General features: G+C 33.8%; 3 protein-coding genes across 11 annotated transcripts; all 3 read left to right on the forward strand.

The window, feature by feature from the left end:
* The first annotated feature begins 83 nt into the window (after positions 1-83).
* On the forward strand, positions 84-422 carry LOC141713413 (uncharacterized). The gene has a single exon (XM_074517180.1). It carries the CDS (start codon positions 84-86, stop codon positions 420-422), a length of 339 nt encoding a protein of 112 aa, XP_074373281.1.
* Positions 423-3,509: 3,087 nt separating this feature from the next.
* LOC141714041 (agamous-like MADS-box protein AGL61) lies at positions 3,510-3,965 on the forward strand. Its single transcript, XM_074517779.1, has one exon. The coding sequence runs from the start codon at positions 3,510-3,512 to the stop codon at positions 3,963-3,965; it is 456 nt and encodes a 151-aa protein (XP_074373880.1).
* LOC141660018 (putative F-box protein At2g33200) lies at positions 3,961-15,586 on the forward strand. 9 transcript variants are annotated; one of them, XM_074467000.1, is made up of 8 exons: positions 3,961-6,572; positions 6,668-6,791; positions 6,956-7,492; positions 7,612-7,664; positions 7,905-9,531; positions 10,418-10,472; positions 12,211-12,456; positions 14,238-15,586. In XM_074467000.1, exons 7-8 carry the CDS (start codon positions 12,329-12,331, stop codon positions 15,361-15,363), a joined length of 1,254 nt encoding a protein of 417 aa, XP_074323101.1. In that variant the 5' UTR covers positions 3,961-6,572; positions 6,668-6,791; positions 6,956-7,492; positions 7,612-7,664; positions 7,905-9,531; positions 10,418-10,472; positions 12,211-12,328; the 3' UTR covers positions 15,364-15,586. The 9 variants fall into 9 exon arrangements, with proteins under 9 accessions (XP_074323101.1, XP_074323106.1, XP_074323091.1 ...); XM_074467005.1 differs by having other exon boundaries at positions 7,909-9,531; XM_074466990.1 differs by having other exon boundaries at positions 6,956-7,092; positions 7,295-7,492; positions 7,612-9,531.
* The last annotated feature ends 611 nt before the right edge of the window (positions 15,587-16,197 follow it).

Here is a 16,197-nt window from a genome sequence, read left to right on the forward strand (position 1 = left end):
AAAAGCCACCACATGGGTGGATTAAAGTGAATATAGATGCTGCCTGCAGAAATGGATCTGAGTTTGTAGGAGTTGGGTGTGTGATGAGGGATAGTAGAAACCAGTTTATGGGTGCTCGAAGTAATTTAGTCAGAGGAAGAACAATTGCTAGGGAGGCTGAAGCTCTTAGTTTGAAAGAGGCGTTATCGTGGACAAAAGAACGGGCAGTTACTAAATGCATTTTTGAGTCCGATGCAAAATTATTAGTGGATGCAATTCATGGATTTAAAGGGAGATCTATGTTTGATACTATTGTCGAGAATTGTTCTGAGATTCTTAAACATTTTGAGGAGGTGTTAGTGGTTTTTGCCCACAGATCTGCGAATACGGTAGCGCATTTGTTAGCGCAAGTTGCGTATTCTATGACAGGTCTTAGGGAATGAAATTATTCCTGATTTTATTACATGTAACCTTGATTTGGATGGAATGAATTAATGCAAGTTTGATTTTCAAAAAAAAAAGACAACATTTGGCAGATTAATTTTACGATGCACTGTGAGATCTATGCATACCGTGATTAAAAATTTAACAAATGTTAAATTTCTTGAGTGTAAAAAGGCATAAAGTACTTTTAATCTTATTTTGTGCCTACATTACATGTTATATATATATATATATAAATATATAGGCAAAAGTTCCTAACCAAAGTTGGTTATGGGGCTGTGGAATCAACAACGAATCTGTAATAATTTATTGCTGAAAGCCACGTGTACTTCTGTAATAAATCATCGCGGAAGCTATTTTCTTATTTATTTATTTTAAAATAAAATAAATATAGCATCATTGTACTATATTTATATTATGTTAATATTATTAAATAATTTAACTATAATAAAATTAAGTATTTCATAAATTTAGTAAAAAAATGTATCACTAAATAATAATTTTATAATTCAAATATAATAATATTCATTTCATATTTCTTATTATTAGATTATTTTGAGAAACGTTTATTCGACATCATGAGATTATGATTCATTGTGAAAGGATTGTTTGGCTATAAAATAAACCCCAAACAACCATAACTGCGAAGGGAACCCAAATATATAACAAGAATGGGGTTGTTTATAAGTACTTAAGTACTCATACCCAAGCTCATTATTTAATTTGTCAAAAAGCTCCAAGATAAAAACACAATCTTTCTTGAGATTAATTGAGAGAAAACATAATTAATATTGCAATCTTCTTTTAATCCTTGCAGGCCGTATTGAGTCAACTACTGCTTCCATTGATTCTTTCCGTAGGGATGAGCAAACTAAAACTGAAACCGAACCGAAAAACCGGAAAATCGCACCAAAAAAAACCAAAATTGACAAAAAATAAAAAAAAATCGTAACCGAACCGAACCGATATAACGATTAGGTTACGGTTTCGGATTTACCCTCAAAACCGAACCGAAAAACCAAACCACTTATAATATTTATTAGAATTATTTATGTACGATATATTATTAAATATTCATAATAAATTATTTACTGTACGTGATCTTAGTAGTAGACATAAAACAGTACCTTGATGCCTGCTGCTTGTTGTATTGACTCTTCTCTTGCCATGTCCTTCATCATTTATATGTTTATTCTCTCACTATCAACAGTCTTTCGAGAATGTTGTTCACTTTCATCATATATTATGTAATTACTTTAATTTCTTAATATCTAGATTATAAAGTTGATGGACTAAATACAATGATAAAATGACGGTAATTCTTTCTTATAATTATAATAAAATTTTAGTTTTTAAAATTAAAAACTGAAAAAACCCGAAATCGATGACCGGTTAACTGAACCGAAAATAACCGTTCTGCACGGTTCGGTTACGTTTATTAGGTAGAAACCGAATCGATCCGACATATATGGTTTGGTAACGGTTTTCGGTAAAAACCGAACTGGTCTGATCCGTGCACACCCCTACTTTCCGCATTCCCAATCCCATGTTCAGTCTATTATATGTATTGGTCGTTAATATTTGAATAAATTTTAAATTTTATTTATTTGATCAATGTATTAATCTTAATATATTTATATAATTATATAATAAATATTTATTTCTAATAAAAATAATAAAAAATAGGAAGGAACTGTGATCGTGATTTAGTATGATAAGTTTTAGTCGTATTTTAGCGGAATAATGAGACTATATATAATAACTTAGCAATTTAGGGGTTGTTTGGTTCGTTAGGTGGTATCGGGTTGGTACCAGGAATCGGGTCAGACTGGTATTGATTTGGAACTTGATACCTGATATTACTTGTTTGGTTCAAAAATAGGATGTATCCTTACCTGGTATTCAGTTGATAAACTGATTGGATTCAAGAATAAAAAAACACTTTATTTTTTTTATATTTTTTTATATTTTAATATTAAAAACTAAAATTACACACGATCACTTGATTCATACTTATTAATAGATATTTTTTGAAAAATGCCCAAAGCTAAAAATATTTTTACAAAAATACTAATTTTTTTTAATAATTCGAAAATACTTTTTTATTTGCAAAAATACTATTTTCCAATTTTTTTTGCGAAAATACGATTTTATACAACTTGCTTCAACCATATGCAACCTTCGACGAATTTTTACAACTCCATGTAACCTCATCTAACCTCAAATGCAACAAAAAAAATCGATTCAACTAGTTACATGTTTCAGAATATAGTAAAATCGTAAAAAAAAATTAGGAAAATATAATATTTTTAATAATTTCTCTTATCAAAACATGAGATTATATATTTTTACCTAATATCTAAGAAAATAAAATATACATTTATATTTTTATTCATCAATATTGAAATTTGAGCTAAAAAAAGAATCACAATTTAGTTACAAAGAAAGGAAGTGTAATGAGTAATGTGTGATAAATAATACCCAAAATTTGATTTAGCTCATACCCACCTTCTAAACCGTATATCTCGTGGGGTTGATAAATGGGCTATAATATTATTTATTTTTATTTTTAAATAAAGGGATAAAGTTGAACCAAAATATATCTCATTCTCGTTATTGTATTATAGTATAGATAATATAGATATAAATATATAAAATATAACCATAAAATTATCCTTTTATCCTTTAAAAATAAATGTTGTTATTTTATTCTTAATATGAATACCGGTATAAAACTCCCATAATATATCAAAAAAGCAAAATAAATTATGTAAATGTTAATTTATTTATTTTTATTTTGATCATCGATGTGCAAAATATAAAATATCTCATTTGATTATGCAATAGATTTTTTTCTTGTCAAAAAGAATATGTAGCATTTTCATTGCTACTATTAACTTTAAGTAATAAAATACCTATTTTTTTTGGTAGAGCAAGTTTCACAAAATAAAATTAACATTTATCGAATTTAATCGGAATTAGACCACTTTGACGTATTTACAACTCATAATTCATAAACCCTTCATTTTAATCTCACACACACAAGTCTAGGGTTTCTAGGGTTTTAGCAAGTCCACCAATTTTCAATGGCACGTCGTTCAATCGAAATCAAAAAAATCGAAGACCGATCAAAACGACAAGTCACCTTCACGAAACGACGTCAAGGTCTCTTCAAAAAAGCCGGCGAGCTTCACAAAAAGTTCAACGCCGACGTCGCCGTCATCGCCTTTTCTCTCGCCGGCAACGCCTACGCCTTCGGTGATCCCTCCGTCGACTCGGTGCTCGAGAAGTACTATAAGGCGGCGGCGGAGTCGCCGGAAGTTGAAGTTCCGGTTGCCGGAGATGTGTCGCCGGCGGAGAGGAAGGTCGGAGAGATGATGGAGAAGGTTGTGGGGAGTAGAGGCGGGAGGAGAGTGTGGGATGAGGAGGTGGAGAAGTTGGGCGTTGCGGAGATCGATGAGGTTAGGGTTGCGATGGAGGAGATGAAGAGGAAGATTTTGGTGCAGCAGCGGAGGATTTTGGCGGAGGCGTCGAATATGTGATTGTGTGGATTTGGTAGTTTTTGTGGTTTTGAGAATTTATCGAATTTATTGATAGGAGATAATATGTCGTGAAAATGAGAGTACAGTTGGTTTGGATTATAGTGGTTACATTGATATACTAGTTGTTTTTATCGAGATGGTTTTTATGGATTTTATACTGCTTGCATTGTTTATTTGATTGGTAGTTTTATTTGGTTTCGAGAAGTTATCGAATATATGATGAGAATGAAATACAGTTAGTTTGGATTATAGCGATTACATTGATATACTAGTTGTTTTTATCGATATGGTTTTGATGACTTTTATGTTACTTGCATTGTTTCTTTGATTTGTAGTTTTTTTGGTTTCGAGAATTTATTGGAAGAAGAATATATGATTAGTATGAAATGCAGTTGGTTTGGATGTGATCACATTTATATACTAGTTGTTTTTTTTTGATATGCTTTTGATGGATTTTATATTAATTGTATTGTTTCTTTGGTTTTTCGTTGGTATGGTATAATGTTAGATTATTTGGCATTTTATTGATATATTTTTTGGCATTTTGTCGATATGGTTTTGATGATCTTTTATAATTTGCATGTTTTTCTTTGGTTTTTGTTGATACGGTATACTGTCAGATCATTAGGTTTTAGTTGTGTTTGTGAATGAATGTTTTGATTTGTCCAAGAGTACGAATGTGAGTAGATTGGAATTGGTTAGTTTAATTTGGACATATTCCTTTGGTTGACAAGCACGTTCTATTACATCGTGTTGGTGGTAACTGAAAAGGGCAAGGACAAGGCCAAACCCGATGGGGAAAGTTTTATTGGCTCTTGTCATGATACCACCATATTTAGCAGCAAAAGACCCTGATGGGTCAGTTCCCCTGCTTTTTAATTATATACTTGCAATTTTTTCATTGCAAGACAAGCTTGTAGACACAGGGTTATTTAGACTGTATATCATCTCAACGACACTTTGGTTTTCTGAAATTTCCAAGTCTTGAGATTTACTGCTATCTCAGTTGCATTCTTTTTACGCTGAAGAATGACAAACATTTGTGATTCTAATCGTGCACTGAGACCTTTACTAAGTTGAGCATTTGTTTTGATGAGTAGCGTCGAGCTAGTGCAGAGCACTTGCTCTACTGGTGTTGATGATGGTTTGTTTCTTAAGATTAAAAGAATAATTAGTAGATACAGCTACAAGAATCATAAGAATCTGTAGATAAGAGAATGCTAATCTGTCCACAAAGGATCTGACTAGCTGTCCTGCACTAAATTTGATGCATGCACTACACGTCGACGGATTAGTAGTTTTTGCACTACAAATCTGTCGTTTGAAATGGGTCAACGTATGACACACCTTGTCGCTGAGCTTTGTTGATTTTAGCTCCTCTAATATTGAAATGCTCAATTATTATTTGCAAATTGCCTTCATTATGCAGAGAGAATTGAATATAAGAGACTAGTTAAGGTTTTTTCAAGGTTTACATTCTGTTTTTTAGTTGAATTATTGTAGTTATATTGAAATAAGATCAAATTTATTTACAACTGAGTTTATGTTGTGTATGTTGTTATTCAATGGATTTATGATGGGTATGTTGTTATTTAATGTAGATTTTTTTGTTCAAACTAAATGTGCTTTACATAGTTATCTCCTGCCACCGAATGATTTAGTTATATGAGGTTAATGATAATGAATTTATATGAATTTAGAGAAGATATTGTTTGTTTTTGCATGGTTAGATAGCGTTTCTTTTAATTTGTATGGGGTTTGTCATCACACTTGATACATTTAGATTGTGCCAGGGATCTTCTGTTTGCAATATATTTCTGGATAATTTTTTTTCCAACATGAAATTTATTAAATAACTTATATAATTGATTCACGTGTATTTGTATTTTCTTTTCAGATTCTTGCTTCCTTTTGTTACATGATGACAAGGCTTATGTTTTTTTAAGGAATTCCTGAAGTTGTTTTTTTCATTAAAATCCATTATTTCTTTTGATTTCTTAATATACTGCATAAGAATATGATTGGCAAACCCACTCTAATGCTTAACGAAATTCATTTGTAAGGCATACATATAATTCTTTATAAGAGTAAAAAATGTCAGATGTACAGACATCATATTCTTCAGTAAAGACATACGAGCTTGTGACTAGTTGCACTGATATAACTATATAAAATGCTTATTACTTACCACCATATAACTTCCTAATTGTATATAAGTTCTACCTGTATATTCTTCAAAATTTTGGGTCAAATATTAGAAATTTCTGGTGTATGAACATGAACATTGGGAGTCTGGGACCGAGATCTACTTGGTCAAGCAAGAACCCCAAATTTGCAAATTGAAGTTGCGATTTGGTGGTTGTGCTGGCTGAAATTCTGTCAGTCCATGTTGTTCTTCAACTAGTTTAATATTATTCATCCAGAGGGGTGAGACCGAGAAATAGCCTAAACCAGACGTGGCCGGAGAGATTGATGCTGGACAAATTCTAGTGAAATTGTTAATGGCTGGTGCTGATAATGAACTTTCACTTGTGAGGCACCCAAGCGTGGAACGGAAAGATAAAAGGGCCAACACATCTTTCTGGTCCAGTTCCTCTGTGTTAACATGTAAAATTTCTCGAAGCCTAAACAATATTTCAACTGGCGGTTTCTCTTGATATGGGCAGGATTCTTATATTTATGTTCTTTTTCTGGGAATGCAGGTGGCAATTGAGTGTCTAGCTTAGCGGCATGTGCACTTTTCTTTGGCTGTAGTTTCAAGTAAAAGCAGGGTTGTTATCTGATCTCTGCACTTGCCTTTTTATCCCAGCAGCCCCGAGCACTACGGTATGTGCATCTTTAGTAGCGTCTGCACAATTACATTGGTACAAATTTTGTTTAGTCATACACTTAGTAAACAAAATTATCTTTGATCGTTTTTACTATAGTGAATGTTGTCAAATGATTTGTAGTGTACTTTTGGTCAATATGCTGATGTTGTGCACAAATAGCTTATGTTGCTAGGCGCTAACTACCTTTTGCGGCATAGTCATCGTGGATATCTTTCTGGCTGTATTTCTCCTTACAGCCGTTTATCTGTGGGACCATCCATGCAACTATCAGGGAAGATTCTCTTGGTTCGTTACAGGTTGGAAATGCCTTTCTGTATTACCAAGAATAAAAAGAATTTCTACGAGTTTCAAAAAAATCTAACACGATTTAAGTTGATAACCCATGTGTTCAAATATAACATGTCATATTTTTTACATCTCTTTGGCTGAAACAACTTGAATTTTAAGAAATCGACAACTTGAATTTTAAGAAATCGACTAATTGAAATGACTACGAAGACACAGCATTGCCACCGAGTTGTCATCTTCCATATGGCAGCAAAACAAAGTTTGATGCAGAATTTCCGGATGGAGGGAGGAAGAAGTCATGTATCAGCGAGAAAACCGCAGGGAAGATTCCCAAAATCCTTACTTAAGTATAGGTCTTTAGTCTTGTGCTGCTTCAAAACAGGATCTGCCCTTGGACTGAATTCGCCAGTAAGTGCATTGCATATCAGAACAAAGATTTTTCCCTTCCTGTCACCTGTGCTTGGTGAGAAATATTCCTTTCAGTCGCTTGTTAAAATTACTTGTTGATGACAGTTATATAAATGCAGTTTACAGGCATAAGATTGCTTGCTTAATGGAAGCTTTTGTGGAACACAATAAGGTGAAACTATGTTTGCTCCAGAAGATTCAATGACAAGTACATCGATGTTAATAATCTATAGAATTACGAGCATATCTTTCTATTTGGATTTTGGGTATCTTCCCTACGGTTTTAAGTCAATTATTTTCAAGTCAATTAAATTTGTGTACTGTAAAAATTCTCTAAAGTCTTTCGAGAAAGTCTATTATTTTTACAATTCCAAGAAAGTCAAGAAACTGTTTTAATCATTTTGTTGTGCAGATAGATTACGAGCTCTCTAGGGCTTGCCGCGAACTGAACGAAGTTGAGATTGTGTTGCTGACTGTCGAAGATATGAAAATATGAATCAGCGCTCTATCTCTTGCAATTGTCTCTGAACTTTAGCAGCGTTTTCTTCGTCTATGGTCCTGGCATTTACGTCTTCGCTCTATCTCGAGTTGCTATTTCGATGAACAGCAGAGCAAGCAATTGTTCGTTAAATCAATAAAAAGAAGAAAAAAATATCCGAGCAACGAAAATTAGTAAAGCTATAACAACATAATATCCAATAAATCTATAAAACCCTAATGATCAGAACGCAAAACCCAAAAATCAATTGTAAAACAACAAATCAAAAACAGAACACACAATCACAATCAATAATAAACAGTGATGAAAATTAATAAAAACTTGGATTCCATTCAGGTCTGGTCTTGTCTTGAAGAATTCAGTAGTAGAAGCTTAATACTTGGATTCCATTCAGGTAATTCTGTAATGTTATAAGGATATGGTTATTAATTAGATTTGCTACCCTGCTGATTTTTATTTTGATGGTATTAATGTTGTATTAAATTGATAAAGAACTGAAATGGAGGCGGCCATCTGAGGCCTCTGTTTCGTGTTAAAAACATTGACTTAATGCATCATTAAGATGCAAAAAAATTTCTTTTTTGCTATGTGTGATGCTAAAATTTTACCAATGAGACTCTTGTGATGGACAAGAGAGATGCTTTGAAGGCTTTGCTTTGAAATCTTGCTTGGTCTGAAATCAAGGTAAGAAGAAAAGAATGTTATATCCTATTTATGATTTTCAAAGATGACGGTTTCAGTTAGTACTGGTTTTTGCATAATGCAGAGTGGGCGTCATGCCAAACTTCCGTCTGTGCAATATAATAGTTCATATTGTGCTTATAAGTCATGGTAGTTTAAGATATTTCTGTATGACCAGATATTCAGAAACTTGAAGAAGTTACATCTTTATGACTTCTCCAGTGGGTGTGTTTTTTCTGAAATGGCAGCCTCGTGGTGGTAGCTGGTGTGTGCCAGTAGTTGGGTTGTGATCCAATATGATTACGTTTTGGCATGAGGTCCATAGCGCCAAGTGTTGCCTTAATTTCATTGGTTTGTGACATTTTGCGCGTCATTTCTATATGGCTGTATGCAAGTTATCGACACACACATGAACTCACTTGGTAAATAATGAGTAAATTGGTCCTGGTAATGCTAGTCTTATCTATACTTCACCAAAGAGATGCTATACTGACGTTCCAAATGTGATCTATTTTGGCATAAGATTTAGTTATATTCTGTTCCATGATTTTTTTGCATTAGGTGCTTTTGAGATGTTATTTCCTTTTACAAGTACTCAGAAGCAGTCTCCGAGATGTTGAAACTTGACAGTTCTATCTTTTCTCTTGATATTTGAAGAGCAGGTGTGCTTGTTCCGATAATATGGATCTGCAACTTACTATAACTGAACACACCTTCTGGCAGTTTCCTTAACATTATTAGTGAGGGATGTTTAGCCATTTAGGTTTATCAATGCACGTTAGTAGTCTATAACCAATTCATCATCTGTTGCAAAGGTTCAGTTAGCAGAGGGGACCTTGCAGATCTCTTAACACGTAAGGTACAATCTTATTTTCCCCCTTATATTGCCTAATTTAGCCATTTAGATTTATGATATGATTTAATTAGTTCTTTTATAAACGTTGTGGCAAACCTATACTTAGACCTGGCAATTCGTTCGTGTCGTATACTTTCGTGTCGTGTATTTTCGTGTTTCGTGTACTTGAAGGTCAAACACAAAACCGACATATTTAGCGTTCGTGTATATTCGTGTTCGTGTACTTTCGTTTCGTGTCGTGTATGTCGTGTTAATTGAATTTAAATATATATTAAATTTAATATTAATATAAATTAAAATATAAGATTTTTAGGTAAAAAAATTATAAAATATATGAAAAATATATATTTAGATCTCATATCTATACAATATAATTAAATCAAATCATATTTTAAAAATAAATATGCATACATTTATTATAATTATACATATATTCATAAAAAATATTAAAATTTAATTATAATATTTATTTATGTCGTATACTTTGTGTCGTGTCGTGTACTTGAAGGTTAAACACAAAACCAACACTAAATCTCGACCGTGTACTTTCGTGTACTTTCGTATCGTGTACTAAAAATGCAAACACAAACACTAAATTTTCGTGTCGTGTCCAAAATTGCCGGGTCTACGGCTATACTTAACTATATGTCTTTTTTGCAGGATGTTATTTTTTTTAATATTATTATTTCCATATCTACATTTATGAGAAATTTTCGATCTTTTTTTGTCTGTCAAACAAATAAATTGCATAAGATATATAAACGATGTTTTTATTATAAAAAAATGCCTTTCTCGATTGATGTTCCTATTTCTCACTTCGATTCTTTCACCCGAATACACCTTCATTATTAACAACTACATTTACAGTACTACACTCTCTTTTCCTCAGAGGACCGGAGCCCTAAATAACAGCTGAGCCATATATGTACCTCATTCCAGTACTGGTAAGCAATCTTGTTTTAATTATTACCATCAGCCTTTGGAAAGGATACTTTTTTTTGCATTTAAAAGGAAAATCATGTTGTCTACCCGATAAATCCCTAAATCCTTTTGCTCTTCTATACACTTCTGCGAGTTACTTGTCGATTAGTCGAGTATTGTTGTAAAATTGGACCAACCTTCAGGTAGACTTCGCATTTCCTTGCTTAGAATTAATTCAATTTCACTTGTATTCATGTGAGATGATTCATCACTTGTCCCCAAGTATTTTCCTCGACTCAGTTCAGTTTTTAGTTCCCTAATTGGTTCATTGAGTTGTTCATTTGATAATAATTCTATAATAGATCGTCAACCCGTGAACAGGGGATAGTCTTATGTGACTAGCTAGGTGTTGTCTTTTCTCAGATTTAATGGTATTATCTTTTCAAATGAGTATATCTATTTGTTTCGTATGATTAAGTCTTATTCAGTTCATGGAATACGATTAATTTTATTAGCAATTCAATTTGAATATGAATTTATGCATTTACTTATGAATAAGGATTGTGTTCGCTAGATTGTTGGCGAAATTGGCACTTCATTAATTATTTCGATGATACTAGTTTTCTACATAGGGTACTTGTCTGATGCTTTGTGTACTACAATAAATGTATTTCTGTATTTGAGTCTAATAGATCTCAACATCATGTTCTTGTGCTCTTTAAGAGATCTTGCGGTTCAATGCATTACCCAACTTTGTTCATCTATGAGTTAATGGTAAAATAGATTAGTGGTTTCAAAGCAATACAATTCTTTCTTCTTCATCTTCTTGCTTGCTTGTCTCAAAAAATAATCCCTTATGAAACTGTTCATCTCACTGTTACCTGAAGGCCATTTTAATTCTTGATAATGATACAGTGTCCAGAGCTTCCTATTGTCCCTTTCCTGTCATTGCATTCAGACCACTTGTGATATGTAAACTAAGAACTCATGATTGCGGGAGTTAATATAGAGCTCAATGGAACATTTTTTGTACACAAGGGAGTGTGCTTTTTCTGGCTCTTGTTTTGAGGTTTCACTCAGTCTGAATATTAATATCAGCAAAGAGCATGTTCTATTCTTTTAGGGAGTGTGAGGATTGCACATTTTGTCAGTGTTAGTTATGGAGTGGGGGTCATACCAAGCTTCTGCTGTGCAATATAACAGACCATTCGGTGCTTACTAATAGTTGATTGTCAAGATTATATTCTGTGATCTTGTTCCTTTGGTTGTCGACATTATATCACGCAAATGTTCCAAGAGTTTATTTGATGCTTCTGTAGATTTCAAGATGTGGAATAGAAAACTAATTGTGAATAAATTCAATTTGTACTTCGTATTATTTTGACAAGTAAAAAATATAAGATCAAAGAGTGAGTCCATATTAGAATCTGCCAATCTGGTCAAGTTTCGATATGCACTATGTTATTTCAAACTTCATTCCCGTATTCTCTTATCAGATACTAGTTTGAATCAGTTATCGCATTTTGCAATTGAAACATGATTTTGTATTAATTTTTTTTCTGGCATGAGCTTAAATTTGATGTTTTTGATCTTTACAAGAAAATGAAAATAAAAATGTAGACGGGATCAGTTGATGATGTTTTTGGGAGATTTAACAAAATGCTGATAGTTAAAATAAATTCTAATTTTATCGATGGATGTTTTACATTTGTTTATTTGATTATATATCTATCTTAAATTACTTCCACAAACTTTTAACAGGAGCAATAAAGGACACCCAAGGAAACCTCAAGTCCTCTCCGACTCTCGTTTGTTGTTCTATCTTAACGAAGTAAGAGATCCTGAGAAATCCATATACTACCATTTGTTCGACAGCAAAATGCAAGTGGGCGGAAGACCTGATCTTGGTGGAAGACCTGATCTTGGTGGAATGGAGCAGGCATTTAGTGCCAAAGTCATGAGGCATCTTGATTATCATTTTACGCACGAATTTACATATCTTCCTTGGTATGTTTCTTTGACATTGCTCTCTATTAGTATTAAGATCTCTATCTTGAAGTTTCTTAGGCCCTGGTGCGATGAATATATGCTCCTCACAAGAGCATGTATCATGCAAATCATAGCATAGGCATTAGGATGTACAGAACTGCGTCGAGCCTTGGTTTGTCAGATCCGAGCTTGACAACCGAGTCAAGCGGAGCTTTCTAATCAATCAAAAAATGATTATCAAGCTCGACCGGATAATAAACCAGCCAAACATGAGTTTGTTCTAGCTAACTAGCTAACTAGCTAACTAGCTAACTGTTCATATATTTTTTCACTCAACCAAGTCAAATTAAATATAATTCGAATGAATCAGTCTCACAACCATGTCACATTCTATAATTAAATCACATTCTATAATCTTAAACCCGTATTACATATTCTTTTCTTCTATGCCATTGCGTATGTGAAAATTACCAATTTTATCTTTAATTCTTGAAGATTTTGCACATAGGTACTTTTTCAAAAATCTAAACCTAAAAGTCTTAAAATTGGGTAAAATTAAATTTTGTAGATGGAATCATTTTGATTAATGTCAACTAATGACTTACAACAGTTGATTAGTCATTTATGTGTTAACAATTATTTTGTTTGATGATATTTTTTATTTTTTTGTTTACGAACGACTTCGTTCATTGACAATCCTAATAGGCATCCCAAGTAGGAAAATGTAGTGACCTCTTCTTGCTCAAGTATAGATTACGTGCGTGCGCGCATGTGTAGGCTGCAACAAGACTTATGTAGTCAGAATAAGAAAAACAAATTCTACCAACAAGATTTAATATTTTAGGAAGAGAAAAGCAAAACAGAGAAATCATTACACCGACTCATTTATGTTGCTGAAAAAGTTGGCCATGAAATACTTCTGAAACATAGTTTCTTAGGTGAATATAAATGCTGCATATAGTGGTGTTTATGCTATGCTGGACTAAAGGTATCTTAAGTTAAATTACGGTACATAGGGCTTGTTTTAGGATAATCTATATGGCAAAGCGTCTGTTCTCCAAACAGAACGAACAGAGATAGATCTATCAGGCAAATTCGTTTTAGACTCTTAGCTTCGGTTACAAAGACTCTTCAGTATTTTTTTTTAATTGTGCCTATGTACTCGATACTAGGACATGGGGTAATGGACACTCGGACCTCTTTTAGACCATAATATGAAAGATCATAAGATTGTTGAGTTCGAGACTTGAATACATATCTACATTAATTAGACAGTACCAGCCTTGTCCAGCAGCATAGCCTTTGACACTCTCACTCTTATACAGACGTTCAGTTTTCACAGATCTTTTAAATCCTTTCCTTACATTTGAAATATTAAAATTTAATGGCCTTTTCCATAAAGCTGTGCAGTGATTGGAATTTTATTATAGAGACATGCATTCGTAGCTAACTGTACTCATTAGTTCTGCCTTTTCACCCAGCATATTTTCTGTATAAATTGTAATGTAATTTAGTCAATTTTTTGTTCATAATATCTCTGTGAAATCAGTTTATATATGTGCTTAACTGCTAATGTATTAACAGCCAATAGGTAACAGTAACAGCCTTATTGAAGTTTCTCCACCAAATTTATCTTATTGTTTTTAAAGTCATGGAGAGGATGACTGTGACCTTGCGAAACATCTTTAAAAATTCTGTTTTTTTAAAGCAAGAAGTTTAAAAAGAATTATATCATACACATGAAATGACATGTTTGTTCCGGGATTGTAATAATTTATTCGTTTCCTTGTCACTTGAAGGGAATCTCCGCAGAGAACAGACAAGAGACGAAAGCGCAGAAAGACCAGCAGGAGGTCGGAAAACAGCGTTTGGGGACCATGGTACCAACTCCCCAGGGACCTTCTCGATAAAATTATGTTAAAACTTGATATAATTGACTACTTCGCATTCAGTGGTGTTTGTAGATCATGGAGGCTTGGGTCTATTGATTTCCACAGATCCTATATGGAACGTCAGCAACCCTTGGTGGTTGTGAGGCCAAACCATACTAAAAGATCTTGCATCCTATATAATATGTTTAATGGGAAAGAATACAAAGTTTTGCTGCCGGATTTGTGTCGCAAGCCCTTTGTGGGATTGTCATCTGGCTATTTGATCACAATCGACAGAAATTGGGAGTTTTGGCTTGTCAATTTGATGACAAGGCACGAGCTTCGTTTTCCTGTCCTTCCTCAAATTTTTCATCATATTGACAAAGGCAGATATCATCCTGTCCTCTTTCAGTCAACTCGGCTTTCAAAGTTTTTTATGGTTCTTTTCTTTGTGAAACTAAATTATCTACTGTTGTCTGAAAGTGGTTCCAGCAGTTGGCAGGTGTACTTTTTCCCAGAAGCAAGTGCTGGGATTTCAGATGTAAAGATTTTCGATGGGAAAATCTTTGTTCTAATGTTTGATGCACTTGTTGGTGAATTCAGTCCATGGGCGGATACTGTTCTGAAGCTGCACAGCGCTAACATCCCTGTTGTACTTCCCCCATATGCGTCTTTGCAACTAGTGACTTCAAAAGAGAGGCTTTGCATGAGTATATCTCGTTACAATCATGGATGGCGTCAATATCTTGCTCTGTATGAACTTGACCACATGAAGATGGAGTGTGTTAAACAGATTCATGACTTGGGCTCCAAATCGCTGTTTATGAGTAGGTTTAATTCTGCCGTGGTTGATACAAGTGGTTGGGGTGCAGGTAATTGTGTCTGTGTTCTTGAAGCAGAAAATATAAAGAAATGGACGCTATATCAATTGAATGGCACCAAACTAGCAGCAGCTCCAGTTGTTTGGCATGCTCGTCGTTGGGAACTACGTTTTTGGTATTTTCCTAGTGAAGGTCTTGACGTCAGTTGTGTTAATGACGAATTTGGCATGTAAGTTTATCAAATATTCTGTCGAAGTCTGTACTTTTGTGTTTGTCAGGACTAAGTCTGTACTTTGTTGTTTCCTAATTATATTTAAGTGTTAAGTTGTAATTTGTGACTTATAGGCACCAGAGAGACCAGAGCGCTTGATCTTATTTTATGTAATCGAACTTATTCTATGTAATCGGTCTTTGGCACCAAAAATTGTTGACTATATGACAGGCCTTTCTTGTTAATTTGTTTCGTTAATTTACAGTTATACAGTTCTGTTATTCGAGCACATATTTACCCGTTACCCGTTAACGTGTATTATTTTGTGTATTGATCGCAGATTGTTTCACATTATTCAAATTTTTTCAGTAGGTAAATGTTCTTCTTATGGAATTGTTCTTCAGTATTTTAGTTATTGTCAAAGCTTGAAGATGGAAACAACATTTGAACCCACTAAAAATAAAGATCTCAAGTGCAATAAAGATTCTACGGTGACCAAATCAGATATATATACAAGAATTTATTTCTCAAATTCTTGGGTACAACCTAGGATGTGAAAACATGAAAACACATGCAAAGAATGTGTTATTGTGAAAAGTAAGGCTGTAATTCGAGTTAGGCCGAGTTCGGGCAGAGGTTCCGGCTTGTTTAATTACTCGAGCCGGCTCGGCTCGACTCGTGAAATTAAACGAGCCGAGTTCGGGTAGAGTTTTAGGCTAGATTAAGTGTAAAATTAAACGAGCCGGCTCAACCAACTCGTTAAAACCGGCTCGTTTAGCTAAACGTGCCGGCTCGACTCGACTCGTGAGATTAAATGAGTCGAGTTCGGGTAGAGGTTTAAGCTCGTTTAACTAAA

Source organism: Apium graveolens, chromosome 1, assembly GCF_009905375.1.
Source record: "Apium graveolens cultivar Ventura chromosome 1, ASM990537v1, whole genome shotgun sequence".
Classification (NCBI taxonomy): Eukaryota; Viridiplantae; Streptophyta; class Magnoliopsida; order Apiales; family Apiaceae; genus Apium; species Apium graveolens.